This window comes from Pungitius pungitius, chromosome 15 (assembly GCF_949316345.1).
Source record: "Pungitius pungitius chromosome 15, fPunPun2.1, whole genome shotgun sequence".
In the NCBI taxonomy this organism is placed as follows: domain Eukaryota; kingdom Metazoa; phylum Chordata; class Actinopteri; order Perciformes; family Gasterosteidae; genus Pungitius; species Pungitius pungitius.
The window spans coordinates 2,963,050-2,978,428 of NC_084914.1; the positions used below are offsets into that span (position 1 = coordinate 2,963,050).

Sequence of the window (15,379 nt, forward strand, 5' to 3'; positions counted from 1 at the left end):
AAAGGAATAACAACCATTCAGAATGTCTTAGTTAGGTTCTCTTTATTCCCCGAATAACTTCTAAACATAAATAATTTACATAAACAAACATGAAAAGAAATAAATTATATAAAAGATAAAATTATAAATACCAAATACCACCACAATTACTAAAAACACAGATTTGGAACTGAACATTGTAAACGCAGAAAGTATTCAAGTATATAACCGTGTAAGTAATAATGTGCACATTTCTTCAGTAAGTACAAATAATAATAATAAAGTGCAAACTGCACAGTAGAATTTACTTTACCATCTCTATAAAAGAGACCATTCTGCTATCCGATAGAACTATATTACAAACATTTTCACTACCATCAGTTGTCAAAGGCCCTACAGAGGCACACGCCTGCATTTCCTAGCTGCAAAATCAGCTCTCAGGTCATATGACAGTTTCTGAGCCACGTCCCCATTGATGCTGATGACAGCCAGACCACTTAAACGTTCCTGCCCCATTGATGAGCGCAGGTACGTTTTGATTAGTTTGAGCTTTGAAAAGCTTCGCTCAGCAGAGGCAACTGTGACAGGGAGAGTCAGTGCAATACGAAGCAATCCATAGATTGGGATATGCCGCTTGAAGCCGATTGTTATGCAAAAACGTAAATGATAACATAAAAAACAAATGATAACAGAAACGGTAACGGTAACAGAAACGTCGGGCGGCCCGCGGACGAGTACCGAATACGACCCACCGGCGGTCCGTGCGGACATTATGAGCGTGAGTACATGTGGGCAGCCGGCCGCCCGGTGACCGCTAGCAACGGTCCTCACGAGACAAAGTTTGGGGACCCCTGATTTAAAACATTGTCTTAGCTGAGAGCGACGCGCGAGCATCATCCCGCTGTCTCTTTTTTCTGCCCCCGACTCTTGATGCCTTTTCGAAGCCATTTCAAAGCTGTCTGCCACATTTGAGATTTGAGGCATAATGGAACAAACCACTGGGAGGTGGGGGGGGGAGGGGGGGCCGCACAGGAGGTTCCCCCTTTTCTCCACTAACTTGGTCTAGGCCTATTACTTTTTGACTTTGTATTGATTTTGCATATTAGCATGCTTTAGACATATTTTATTTGTTATTTATACTAGTAGCCTACTGTGATGATTTTTCACGTCCCAGATTTTTTGGTGCCCCCCCAGGCACTTGGTGCCCTACGCGCAGCGCGTGATGTGCGTGTGCGGAGCGCCGGCACTGATTGGCTCAAAGAGACGCAGCATTAAATTTCAAGCAAAAAACCGAACTGTACAAAACCCCCGGTGTTTTCACTTAAATTGTGTGAGTGCTGCATAGCAGTTAAATGAAAGACAATGAAACAATGAAAGATGCCCGCAGGAATCTTTCCAGTGAAGCAGCAACATTAAACCAACTCTAAACCCATTCTTGAAACGTGTCAGTCTGCAGGGTTGTACACAATGAACTGGTTTTACAGGACCTTTACCCACGCCCCTTTCTAGAAAAAAACAGGCTCCGCCCACTCAGCATCCTGGCGTTTGAACTGCCACTGATGTACTGGAAATTACCACTCACTTGCCTTTGCTTGCCATAAGGAGGATCTCGGCCCTGCTGATTTTAAAAGTACACTCTGTCTCAAGGTGGATGCCTTAAATAATAAAAGCAACCAGCTCCAAAGCTTTTTATGTATACTCAACACATGGAAAATGTCTTGTGTCAACTCGCGATAAGAGCTTTAGAGGTGCTCAAAGTGCTATCCTAAGTTAAACTTAACACTATTATTCAGACCTACTAATATACTTGAGTTAACAGCACTTCAAACATTGAATTTGATAGTTGCATCAGGTACTTTAGTTCAGAACACTTGACTAACCCTAACCCATAATATTAAATTGGACATTTAAATGTTGAGTGCACTCAAAAGGGTTGCAGCTGGTTGCTTAACTATTTTAAGTTTTCTCAACTCATCAAATGTCAGAAGATGTGTAAGAAAAATGTAAGAAGTAAACATCTGCTTGCTAAACAATGTAATTGAATATAAGACCAAATTGGCAACAAATCAGTAAAAACCTGCAGTTTAAATATTTCTGTAATAGTGTTTTTTCTCGTAAGTAATCATTATCTATAACTTTTTCCTTTGTCTTTACTCGTAGTAACTCCATCGGAATCCTAAATGCTAGATGAACTGACCAAGAAAAAAAAAGAAATCAACAACAGTATGTGGCTTTTTCCTTTATTATGAATGGACAGGAACAAAACTAACTTTATCGTATTGTCTGTAACAAGACAACTGCACACTGTACATTGGTCTTTAGAAATCTTCTGGACCTAATTTGGTCAACACATCAGTGGCATTTAGTGAAAACACACAGAGGAGTCCATGAAGGGCACGTCGCATACATCATGATGTTTAGTGTTGTATTCATTTGGATATTAATGCAAATGTCTCCTTTTTAAGGGCTGTTAACATGACAACTGTCATGTTATTTTCTCTATGCACTTTTTTTCTTTCTCTATACATCCTGGTTAGAGCTGATGGTGCTGTTCAACAGGTAGACCTGGAGAGAAGCCCCAGGGGTCGTGACCTCTCCTCCCTCCTGACTGCAGACCAGGTCGACACATCTGAAAGTGCTGTTGATGTGAGAGTAGTGAGTCCTGCAGGTCACATGGAGGTCACATGACTCTGAGCTGTTGAAGTCCACTCGGTCCACGGTCAGGTTAACTGGAGACACTGGTCCTGAAGGGGGGGGGGAGGTTTCTGTGAAGAGTTTATGAAACATGGCGGCAGAAACTACCAGTGAAATGTTTACAGACTCACCTTGAACTGTGACCTTGTATTTATACTAGTTTGTCTCCTGTAAATGTTCCTGCTGCAGCAGAATAAACTCCACTGTCGACCTCTTGGAGATTCTTCAATATCACAGAGACGTTTTTATCAGGAAACTCAAACCTTCCAGTGAAATCTTCATAGACTTTTGATTCCCCACTAGAATCAAATCTTACTAAAAGGACTGTTTGATTGATTGAGAGACATGACGGAGTCTCCGACCCCTCGCTGCAACAACCTGCTTCACAATAAATTGCTCGCCTCTAATTTCCAAGAACCTCCAAGAACCCTAACCCAACATGTTTTTGCATCACGCAGCATCCACCAATCGCCACGTCTAATTCCTTGTATGTCCGACATAGTACGGTAATAAATGTTTCCTAATTTTTGGATTCAACAGGTGCATATTTTGATATAAAATATTTTAAAAATCCATAATATATATATATATATATATATGAATATTAGATTACTTGACCTGACGGATAGCACACATTGATCAAGCTGTAATGGTTCATTTGATCAAAGGAATGACAGGTTTGTTTCTTTCAATGTGTGCTGGAATGAAGAAGAAATCCTTTTAACAATGGTTCCCTCTGCTGGTAAAAGAAGTGAATTACCACTCATTTCCCCTTAATCCACATAATCCACAAACATCAAATGACCTTTGTTCTGTGTGGTTTTTATTCTCCAACATTTTGTTTTGATAAATTTAACTTCATTGCAAAAAATACATTAGGTTTCAACTGATGTAATCTTTTTTAATTCTATCTAAACACACATGTAATCTGTAACATAGAATACAGAAAGTTGTTAATAAGAGACCTTAATTCAAAACCGATGTTTCTGTGGGGTACAAACAATTCACATGTTTCTCCTCATTTATCCTTTTAATTTAACCTTCAATGATGCAAACCCTTTATTTTCCTTCCATCTATTCTTTCTCATAACCCGTTCCCTCGTGAAAAAAAGAACACCATCACAATGTATTTGTTTATTTACCACGATCTACAATTTGAACGTGGGTAAGGTGCAATGTGTGCACAACATGAAACACAGGCGGCCTTAGGGAAAAACCAGGTGAAACACTGATGAGTGCAGAGATCCATCTGCGATGCTCCGTGGTGGAGGAGGAACGAACTCACTTCAAGACGCCATGACGTACTTCACAAACGCTTCGTAGTTTATGCATCCATTGGCATCCTCCTGGTTTTGCATCAGCTGCTCCACCTCGTCCTCTCTCAGCTTCTCACCTGCGAGTCGAGAGGAAGCGACGGGAGGACCGTCGGGTCAGCGCCGCGCCCCCGCGACCCCACGAGGGGCCCGAAATCACAAAATCGCCGTGGGGGGGGGGAGGTCAAACTGTTAAAACTCACCGAGTGTTGCCAGGACGTGCCTGAGCTCCGCCCCCATCACCGTGCCGTTCCCCTCCTTGTCGAATACCCGCAGACCCTCCACAAAGTCCTCATACGTCCCCTGGTCTTTGGCCTTGCAGATGTGTTGATGCATGGGCAGAAACTGGTCAAAGTCAAGCATTTTGGTTTGCATTTCTACAGGGGGAAGTAAAAAAAAAAGTGATTTTTCACCAAAAAAGAGAAGAAAAACTGTACATCGTCCGACGCACGCAACCCACCTTCGGGGGTCGGCTTCCCGAGGACGTACATCATCTCCGTGTTGGTGGGGTTCTGGCCCAAAGCTCTGATCAGATCACCGCACTGGGCGTAAGTGATTTTCATTTCATTGGCTGGTGTCCTGTCGAACAGCTGAAAAGCATCTTTGAAGTCTGTGTAAAAAAAGAGTGAAATAAAACAAAAGTTATTCTATCCATTGGGGTCTTTGAGGCGAGGCCCTCGGCGTGTGACAGCATCCCTCCTCTGAGGAAGAATTCCTCAGGCGTCACTCTTGAGTGGCAGGTGCCACCTCAGCTCCCTTCAAAGGGGGATCGCTTGTGAAATAATCCCCCTCGTCAGCTGCTGCAGAGCATTTCTCACACGCTGATGGGCAGCTTGATCCCACGGACCGCAATCCTTTTTTTGTGTTGTTTTATAAATAGCCCGCAATTCCATCCTTACCCTCAATCTGCTCCGGGGTGAATTCCAGCTGAGAAGAGATGAAGCACACAAGGAGGTTAGAAGGAGGTTTTTTTTGTTAAACCGGTGCAACAGGTGGAGTTACGCGGTTCATCGGGGCTTCGCCTCCACAGGCTGCTACAACTCGAGCTTATTTATGGTCCCAACATGTGGCGTCAGAGTAGATCGTTTGATGCTGGAGGCACAAAGCGAGAGCTGGTTTCGACACCGCGACGTGTCGTACAGTGTATTTTGTTACAAAGTGTGTGATTACGTAGTAACACATCTGACTTTTTCTACTCTTTTCGTCTGGCTTTCCGCTGTCTGGACATCCAACGGCATCGATGAGCGCTTTGTGAAAATGTTATCCGAGCATTTATCTCGGCCAGTTTAAAGCCAGGCGGCGATGAACGTAATTATAGTATATTTTTCCACCCCTTGGCCCAGTGCCGGCGCTCCGCACACGCACATCACGCGCTGCGCGTAGGGCACCAAGTGCCTGGGGGGGCACCAAAAAATCTGGGACGTGAAAAATCATCACAGTAGGCTACTAGTATAAATAACAAATAAAATATGTCTAAAGCATGCCAATATGCAAAATCAATACAAAGTCAAAAAGTAATAGGCCTAGACCAAATTAGTGGAGAAAAAGGGGAACCTCCTGTGCGGCCCCCCCTCCCCCCCCCACCTCCCAGTGGTTTGTTCCATTATGCCTCAAATCTCAAATGTGGCAGACAGCTTTGAAACGGCTTCGAAAAGGCATCAAGAGTCGGGGGCGGAGAAAAGAGACAGCGGGATGATGCTCGCGCGTCGCTCTCAGCTAAGACAATGTTTTAAATCAGGGGTCCCCGAACTTTGTCTCGTGAGGACCGTTGCTAGCGGTCACCGGGCGGCCGGCTGCCCACATGTACTCACGCTCATAATGTCCGCACGGACCGCCGGTGGGTCGTATTCGGTACTCGTCCGCGGGCCGCCCGACGTTTCTGTTACCGTTACCGTTTCTGTTATCATTTGTTTTTTATGTTATCATTTACGTTTTTGCATAACAATCGGCTTCAAGCGGCATATCCCAATCTATGGATTGCTTCGTATTGCACTGACTCTCCCTGTCACAGTTGCCTCTGCTGAGCGAAGCTTTTCAAAGCTCAAACTAATCAAAACGTACCTGCGCTCATCAATGGGGCAGGAACGTTTAAGTGGTCTGGCTGTCATCAGCATCAATGGGGACGTGGCTCAGAAACTGTCATATGACCTGAGAGCTAATTTTGCAGCTAGGAAATGCAGGCGTGTGCCTCTGTAGGGCCTTTGACAACTGATGGTAGTGAAAATGTTTGTAATATTGTTCTATCGGATAGCAGAATGGTCTCTTTTATAGAGATGGTAAAGTAAATTCTACTGTGCAGTTTGCACTTTATTATTATTATTTGTACTTACTGAAGAAATGTGCACATTATTACTTACACGGTTATATACTTGAATACTTTCTGCATTTACAATGTTCAGTTCCAAATCTGTGTTTTTAGTAATTGTGGTGGTATTTGGTAATTATAATTTATAATTTTATCTTTTATATAATGTATTTCTTTTCATGTTTGTTTATGTAAATTATTTATGTTTAGAAGTTATTTGGGGAATAAAGAGAACCTAACTAAGACCTTAATAAGATTCTGAATGGTTGTTATTCCTTTGGTGGTGGTGGTGGTTGGTTGGTTCGTTGGTTGGGGGGGGCACCACCAAGGATTTGTGCTTAGGGCACCCAAATGGCGAGCCCCGGCCCTGCCTTGGCCCCTCGGCCCCACTCGGAGGACAGCCGCGGGTGGTCCCCTCTTCACAGGCGTAATGAAAATCACATTGTGTGGCTTTCACCGCGCCTCCTTTTTGGGAACAAGGCGGCAGGAAAACCCAACCAGGAAAAACATTTATCCCTTAAGAAGGGGCCAAGTCAGCAGATCCCTCCAAGACGTCTGGGCGCTGATCCGCCCTCACCCCCCCCCGGGAAACACGAAGTCACGGCATATTTAACCGTATGTATTAAGACCGTTTATCGTGCATCGTTTAAAAAAAACAGACAGGAAATAGTAATAAACATTAAATTGCAAAGCATTACAGTAGCCCATCCAAATGGCTGCACAGTCCTGGTTCGCTTGCACTGCCAAGATTAAGTCACATGGGGTCTCTGGTGCTCTTTTAAAGCCCAGTGAAATAACCCGTGTCTTAAGAAGTGTGTTTTTTTCAATGTGTTGTGTTGCTCAAACCAGCAAACAATTCCAACGTTAAAATGGTCCACAGATCATTGCTCGACGTTGCCGCTTTTCTCTGGTTTTACCGTGATTGTTGCCGGGTCAAAGGCCGGCGTCTTAGGCGGCTCGGGCTCTTGGGGTTTGGGAGGTGCTGCTGCTGCTGCTGCTGCTGCAGGTTTGGGTTCTTCCTTCTTCTTTGGGGCCATCGGCAAAAAAAAAAAAAAAAAGGGTTCTGAGGAGTGTTCTGGAAGGAACCGGAGAAGCAGAAGGATCGGGCACACTGCGGGGGGGGGGTCACGTCCCCCTTTATCTGATGTCGACAAGTGCCACGTCCTTCACCCCCCCCCCCCTCCCCCCCACCCCCGGTACAATACACCCAACCACGCTGCCAACAACTATAAAAGGACGTGCCTTTGTGCTTCTATTTAAGACAAAGGTTGTTGTTGTAGGCGTCAATCATCGCCGTACAGCTGATGGAAAACACTTCACTGAAATCCGGTGCCTGCACCTTGCGTTAATCCGGCTATTTCCGTCGACACGGGCGAGGCCCTCCAGGAGCCCCCTCCCCCTCCCCCCCCCATCCCCCCTTATCTTCAAGCGCTGAACGCGTTGGGTGAAGTGCTGGTTATTGGCTCGAAAGGGGGATGATGGCAATCATTACTGCACAAGATGGGGGTGAAGTTGTTTGAATCACAAAGCCGCGGTGCTGAGTGATGGGGGGGGGGGGGAGTGGAAGCAAGACATTTCCAGCAATTATCCTTGATCATGGCACAAAAACAGCAGTATTTAACGTAACGGGACACGTCTTTCGCGATGAGCTCTCGCACTCGGTCCGGACGGAAGGGTTTTTGCGGAGCTTTAAACTCAAACCTGCCAGCCTCCGAAAATAGGTTTTCGGGAGCTCATCTCTTGGAGCCGAGAACCAACAACATCGAGATGAAGAAAGTAATCTGGGATGAAACTAAGTGCCTCTTGGTTCACACTCGAACGGAGGCAAGTTTTGGGGATAAAACCGTCAGCCAGGGTGGATTTAAAGTTTGCGTGGTGAATATAAACACCCAAATGTTCGCTCCCAGGCCTTCTTCAGACCGTTTGTTGCACTGCGTCCACACTGCGACTCCGACGTGTCCCAGGTGCCTCCAACACAAGGTTTCTCACGGGAACAATCGAGGAAACATTCGGTATTTATTTATTCGGTGCAGAATCGGCCTTCGTTGGTCTGCCTTTGTGTGTGTTGTCGTGTTGTCGTGCTCCATAGTTTTTCATTTCATTTTTCAGTCTAAAATAACCTTAAACCACAATGAACAGCCAGAATCACCAATTTAGTAAGATTTACTCATTAAAACGTTGCTTACAATAGTCTCAGAGTCATTCGTTATTCAGCTCATTTTAAATGTAGAAAAGGTGCTGCTATCTATTTGGATTGTGTATCTGTTGACATGTGAAAACGAAGTGTGACCCGTCCGTAACTAAAAGAGGAAAAAAAGAGAAAACTCTTTTTCATGCAACTTCAACGGGTTTTTTTACTCCAAAATTAATTTCCTCTCCTCTACTGCAGTATCTGTGATCACTTTTTATTTCATTCATTCATTCCTTTGATTGTCTGCAATACAAAGATGAGTTTATGAGTTTTGACACCAAGAAAAAAACGCACACGTGGATCCAAACTCACTTCAATACAACAAAAATACTCATAAACTAACTGGATGAGATGAAACCAAAAGGATTTAGCACGATGTTGATATTTTATGAGCTTTGGAAATTGACCCAAATACGAAGCCTTAACCTTTTGTGTTACACCCGTGGCAACAAATGACCTCTGATTCTACGAGGTCGCACGCAACAGCAGGACCTCTCCGCTGCTATCGGGCGCCACCGAAAGAGAGACTTCCGGATGCATCGCAAGTGGACATTGCTCACTGGTTTACGAGAATAGACACAGAACCACGTGATGCAAAGTCCTCCGACTGTAATCGAAACGGAGCCGCACAGCCCTTCGCTGTGGCCATCAAAGCGTGAAACAGCTCCCGGATCAGGCAAAAGAAACAATGCAGTTTGTTCCTCATTATTTTCAAACAGCGCACGACCTGAGTGGTCAGCCCAGAGCCGACCGACGGAGAGACACAGGGGGACACTGTGTTTGTCTGGCCCGAAAAATATATAAAAGGATCGGGCCCTACTCATCTCAGCACAGCCCCCCCCCCCCCCTACAGATCCCGCCAGGTGATTGCCATCGACAGGCTGCGGCAGCAATTCGAAAACCTGACCGAGCTCTTAAAACATCCACGACATGTCCAGTTTGCTATTTCGGAGACGGTCCGTTGCGCAGCTCCGTTCTGTGCCAGTTGTTGTTGACCCGGACCCATCAGACGACCTTGGGGTGCAGCTGGAGCCTTCGTGGTGCGACGAATTCCCAGCCCGGGTGGAAGCAGGTATATAATTACTAGGGCCGGGACTCGATTAAAAATATTAATCAAATTAATTAGAGGCTTTGTAATTAATTAATCGAAATTAATCGCATATATTATACATACAAATATTTGACCTGAGAACAATGAGAAGTCATTTTTTTCACATGGATTTTTATTCAACCAATTCCAGTGTAGCAATAGCATATTTAGAAATATAGTACTTTCAGAACTTCAGGTAGCCTATAGGTAAGTAGACCTTCTGTAAACTAGGTTTTTTAAGTAGACCAATACTTTCAAGTACATTCAGAACATTGGTTATTTTTTCAGACGTGGACGTAGTTACCCTGGCCTTAAACCAGTCATCTGGGGCAGTGTGGGTTGGGTGTGGGTCCTTGTACTCGGAGTCGGGCTAACGTCCACGCTAGCTGCTAATTGTTTTGCGTTGAGGTGATACTTGAGGCTCGATGTGAATTCCTTGTTGCACAGCTTGCACACAACCACGCTCTTATCGACGCTTCCATCCGTGTGTTTATTATAAGATTTCCCATTCACGGGGCCACCCGACACGGTCTCGTCAGCTTCTTCGTTCATGTTCACTGTGGTTTGTTGTTGTCTGAAGTCATGAACGCTAGTTGGTGCTCCAGTATAATCGGTCCTCCAAAACTCATCCAGTGAGAAACGTTCCGCGGTGCAAAAAGTAAGTGTAAAAATGCGTAAAAAATGATTAATGTGTTATTTTTTGTGTAATTAATTAATCTTAATTCACATTGTAATTAATTAATCGTAATTAAGTCCCGGCCCTAATAATTACCCCAACATACGAATTCAATGCAAAGGGTTGAAGGTGGCGGAATGATGAGGTCGTGTGATTAGGTGTGACCTGCGTTGACCCTTGGGAGAATGGATTTCCTGACCCTCAGAGAGTTTTGTTCCTGTGGCCCCAGCAGCGTGCTCATCGCCTCCCCCCCCCTCCCCCCCCTCCTTCCACTCTTTCAAAAGGCTCACAACCTGCTGCCTCGTTTAAACTCATTTACCGCGTGTCCGAGGTGTTTCTCCCAGGGCGATTCCAAGGCAATTCATGCCGGGGCGGAGGTGTGAAATTCAGGTGGGGGAAGATTCAGAAAGGAGCTGGTCGACGAACAGGAGAAGAATCTTGATTTTTTTTTAAAATCCCTGCTGATTGTAACAGTGAGACGATAGTGCTTCTTTCTCTAGTCTTCACATACTGAAATACAGTACATCTTTCACACCAATACTAAAACATTTCATATAAATCATCATAATAAGGACAATACATTACTTTTGTGTCGCCGGGTTCTCAGTTCAGGTACAAATGCCCCTAGTTTTGTTTCATTCTTATTTATGAGTTGGTACGTTGCCATAGAGGCCATGCTGTTTAAAATTAGCATTCATCAGTGAAGTATCTCTCAGATATTTAATAACATGGCATCTTGCGAAGCTTCTTGTGTATGCTGAGTCATGTCTGGGTCATGGATCTAAACTGCAGCTCTGCATCCAAACAAAGGCCTGCGTTCTGTTACTTAAGAAACATAATTATCACGCAGCCCTCGCATTTAGGTCTTAGGTTTGTTCTCGCACCGTATTATCAAGTTGTGCAGTTTACGGTGACGGACAGAACCCCCCCCCCCCCCCCCCCCCCGTGGCTCCCCGTTACTTCCCTGCGGAGCACGTCCTCATTTACCAGCACTCAGGATATAGCGTGTCCAAACCCAAAGCTAAAACTAATAAGGCGGTTAATGCGCCAGCTGTGCTTCCTGGCAGATGTGACGTGGTACATTATCAACTCCACAAGGCAGTCAGTGAGGTGCGGGGCTAGCATTTAATTAAACTGTCCCCTGTCCAGCTCGGACCCGATGAGGTGCAGTTAGGTGTGCAGTGCCAGCTTGTGCAGGCTCCACTCCAGCTCGCAGCCTGTTGCCATGTCGTTTGGCAGAATTTCTTACTGAGTAAAGATAAACACAGTTTTTTTTGTTGTTGTTGTTTTTTTTGTGCCTTGCAGCTAGAGTTACGTTAAAAAAGCGCAAAAAAAAGCGTGTTTTGCATCAAACATTTTAGCCTCAATAAGAAAACATTTAAGACGTTCCTGTTTGCACACGTCGTGCGTTTGTGTGTTTTTTCTAAATATTTGATTTGAGGTTTGAACTATTTGTGCTCCAATTCTGTTACAATCAAAATAAACGTGTCTAACATCAGCAGAAGGTGAAAGGTCAATCCCACAAAAGGTCATTTGGAAGAAGAAGTGTTTTTTGACACCTATGCAGGGAAACACCAACAAGCAGCTGGACCACGGCGCCCTCTTTTGGTCGCAGGGCTGACTGCCTCTCGTTGTCAAAAGAAAACCTTTTAAAAACTTTACTCGGAATGCATCATCTCAATTATAACAAAAACATTCTAGTCCCATTATTGAGGTGGCATTTAAATCCTACTCATGGCCTGCCAGTGCCTAGCCCCCCCCCCCCCCCCCCCCCCCCCTGCTGAGCGGTCATGAGCCCGGGTGGATCTGATGGAGATGTTGGCGTGCGTTAATCCTCGTGAGAGTCTCCGTGTGAACTCAACTCCTCAGAGTTGGACTCAGCCGAGCAGTGGGCCGCCTCTCTCCTGCACACGAGGGGGGAGGATGGGGGGTGGAGGGGGGGCACAGCTCGTCTAAATGTCCTTGCTGCTAGGCGACTCCGCCAGCTGACTGCGAAGAGTGTTCGCTCACGTGAAGAAATGGCCTTTTTTTTTCTCCTGTCATAATCTTTGCGCAGTGCAGCGTCGCTGCTGAAGCCGCAAATGAGCCTTTTATCTCAGCTGCAGCCGCTGTGAAGCGTCTCCTGCCGTTGGTTATTAATCCATTAAATGACACGTTTTTATTCTGTCCACTGGACTTTACCATCACACCTTTTCATTTCATTTGCATTTGGCTGTGAAATACAATGGTTTTGATGGTGATGCTCGACAGAAAACTTTAGATGTCCGAGTGTTCTAATGGTGTGTGCATATAATATTATAGATTTACATAAATATTAGGAAAACTCATGCATAATAACAAACGGCATCTCAATTCTCTGTTCAGTTTTGTAGCATTTCTACATCCGTTCAAAGCTCAAAATTCTGTATTTTTTTGCTAATCTGGTGATATAAGAGTTGAATAACACAAATTGAATAAACACCTTTTTATAGCCCGTCTGTACTTCCTCTGGCGACATGTCGACTCTTCGCTCACTACATCCTCACCTGCCCCCGGCCGGCCTGCAGGTGATAACACGCCTGAATGCATCCACAACCCCCATTGAGACAGTGGCGTGGGGGGGGGTTGCTCATTTTTACTGCTCCGGGCAGTAATTGGTCGCTCGGATGAAACACATGAGAAACACCATGTGTCCAAATATATACATGTGCTTAGAATTTATATGTGGGTGTTTTCCGTGAAGTATCCGGGTGGATGGTTTGAGAATCTAACATCTAACATGTGGTTTTATAATTGTGATGTTACAAGATTGATCATCTAAATGTTTGCTGTCTACTGTAGTTCTGATTGTTGAGCAGGGTGTCGATCACAGCAGCTTTACATGGTTACATGGTTTCATTGGCTTTTTCGGGAAATGCACCCCTTCTGGAGAAAATATCAGCGTTAAAGGAGCGCTGTTTTTTACAAAGTAGTTCAGCGACCAAATTAACAACATGTTAACACTGTAAAAGACGCGTTGTGTGCGTCGTGAGGCTGCATTTATGCGACAGGAGAGAAGAGATTCAGCAAACGTTACACCAGGAATTTACAGCTTTGAGTTTTGCTGAGTCAGCTAGCATGCTAATTGTGTTAGCTGCCGCTAATCCTGCAGTCATGAAAGGGGAGTGTTATATGTTTAATTAAAGCGGCATAATGTTCATTGCTGAAAAGAAATTGTTACGAGATTTTTGCCAAGTGAATTGTCCTCGGTTGTTTGGTATTTTAGTCTGTGTTAAACTGTGCATGTTAAAACATGGCTGCTCTTGTTTACTGATAATATTAAGTGTGTTTAAGAAAACTACTATCTGCATTGGCAAGCTATATATAACTATATTTTGTTGTTGGTTGTCAGTTCATGATTCCAAAAATGAAACTCAAGTTTAACTGATGGTGAGCCACCACTGAACCCCCATCATCTCCTTACAGCAAGGAGTCGAGGAGTTGGACCGAGATGTTTCCTGTTGCTAAGGAGAAGACAGCTTCTTCTTCAGTTCTCATCACCAGTGTGGTAGGACAACGAGAGAGCAACAGACCTCACAGCTGACTTACTCTTTTGATTCCTTTGAATTGAATTGAATTGACTTGACTTTTGATCAAACCACGAGAAAGAAAACAAGGAAGAACTTGAACTTGAGGGAAATTGGTCCTAGAAGATCCAATTAATAATAATATAATAATGATCATTTGAAAGTATGTTTTCCTGTGTTTATGCGATTCAATATAATCTTTGAAATCAAACCCTTCAGTGGCTCCATTTCATCTTGTGTGTGTCATAGTCTGATCCTCTAACCTCTCCCAAACGAACCTTGACTGTGGCCCAATAACAACTTGAACATCTACACAATGACATTTGGGAAACATACACATGCACATATACGGGTTTCCGTGTACAGCCCATTGCTACATTATTACTAAAAATGTAAGATACACTGTATCACTTCATTCTTTTGTGAAGTGAATATGCCCATGTGACCACTGGCTTGTTTGTTTGAATTTGGAAGGCTTTAAAAGAAAAAAAGAAAGAAAGAAAACGCACCAATTCAAGCCCATTGGCGGAAACGTTCGACTGCAAGAAATTAGGAGCCAGTGCGGCGGTGAGATTAGGTGGTAAGGAAACCTAATTTTCTCTGTCTTGTGACTGCCAATTTCTCCCTTTCCTGAGAGCACAATGACATCTGACTCCCATTCTTCAACTGATATTACAGCAGTAGAAGGCACCTCTTCGTGTCACTTTACTATTGAGAGGGACTCGGGATAAAATGGCAGCTTACCAGCTATTTCTAGGAAAATTACACAATGACTTAATTAGCCTTGGCCGCCACAAATGGCTCGTTGAATGAACACCTCTTATTAAGCTTTCATCTGTTTTCGCCCGCCTTCCCCTAGATGACATTTGCCAAGCCGTTGGGATATCATTAATGTGAGAGGGAAGGCGAGACGATAATGGCAAATAAGATGGAGGGTTGCGGCGGGAGGGGGATCACAAGGGGAAACATTTCAATTTCCATAACTTGAGAAAAGTGCCATAACCATTGATACAATCTTGCAGATAAAGCTGCTGCTCGAAGGCACGTTTACTCTTTTGTGAGAGAATGTTTTCAGAACAAAAAGCGTGAACTTTATTTTAAGAAGTGACAGACACTAACATGCAAATGCAAAGGAGATCATGCATATGCATATTGAGTATTTGGAGTTTCCCAGTGGGATGCAATCTCTGTGCATGATTGGGGATGAAATATATACGCTTACAGGGGGTTAAGAAGGTTGATGCCGATATTGTTACTATCATTACTTCGGAAAGATGAATGCGCAGAGTTTGGAGAAAGGAAGGAAAGAAAAGGAAGTGGGAAAATGGACTTATATTGTGAGCACAAACAAATGTTCATGCACAAGTTGGTGAGGAAGACATTATTTTTGACGTACTGAGCAAAAGCAACACGGGGGTCATATTGAAATCAAGGAGACATTAAGGACCCCTGATTCATCTTCCCAAGCACAAATGTATTTAGTCACATGAAGCTGGAGGAACATTTTAACTGCAGGGTCAAAGACCTCGATGGACTCCGTTGCTCTCACGTTCTTTCTTGAGTGGGCATCCGGCGGAGGAAATGAC

The 15,379-nt window shown here is 44.3% G+C and overlaps 1 protein-coding gene across 1 annotated transcript; it reads right to left on the reverse strand.

The window, feature by feature from the left end:
• Nucleotides 1-3,462: 3,462 nt before the first annotated feature.
• myl13 (myosin, light chain 13) lies at nt 3,463-7,331 on the reverse strand. Its single transcript, XM_037457714.2, has 5 exons — nt 7,209-7,331; nt 4,886-4,913; nt 4,447-4,596; nt 4,190-4,363; nt 3,463-4,066 (listed from the first exon to the last, which is right to left on the reverse strand). The coding sequence occupies exons 1-5, from the start codon at nt 7,326-7,328 to the stop codon at nt 3,960-3,962; spliced, it is 579 nt and encodes a 192-aa protein (XP_037313611.2). The 5' UTR covers nt 7,329-7,331; the 3' UTR covers nt 3,463-3,959.
• Between the last annotated feature and the right edge of the window lie 8,048 nt (nt 7,332-15,379).

Bases quoted from the DNA above. Each gene is read 5' to 3' on its own strand.
- myl13 (XM_037457714.2), bottom strand. From the start codon at position 7,328: ATGGCCCCAAAGAAGAAGGAAGAACCCAAACCTGCAGCAGCAGCAGCA. The intron at 4,914-7,208 runs GTAAAACCAGAG...ATCTCTTCTCAG, and splicing joins TTGACCCGGCAACAATCACG to CTGGAATTCACCCCGGAGCA. The intron at 4,067-4,189 runs GTGAGTTTTAAC...CTCGACTCGCAG, and splicing joins GCACGTCCTGGCAACACTCG to GTGAGAAGCTGAGAGAGGAC.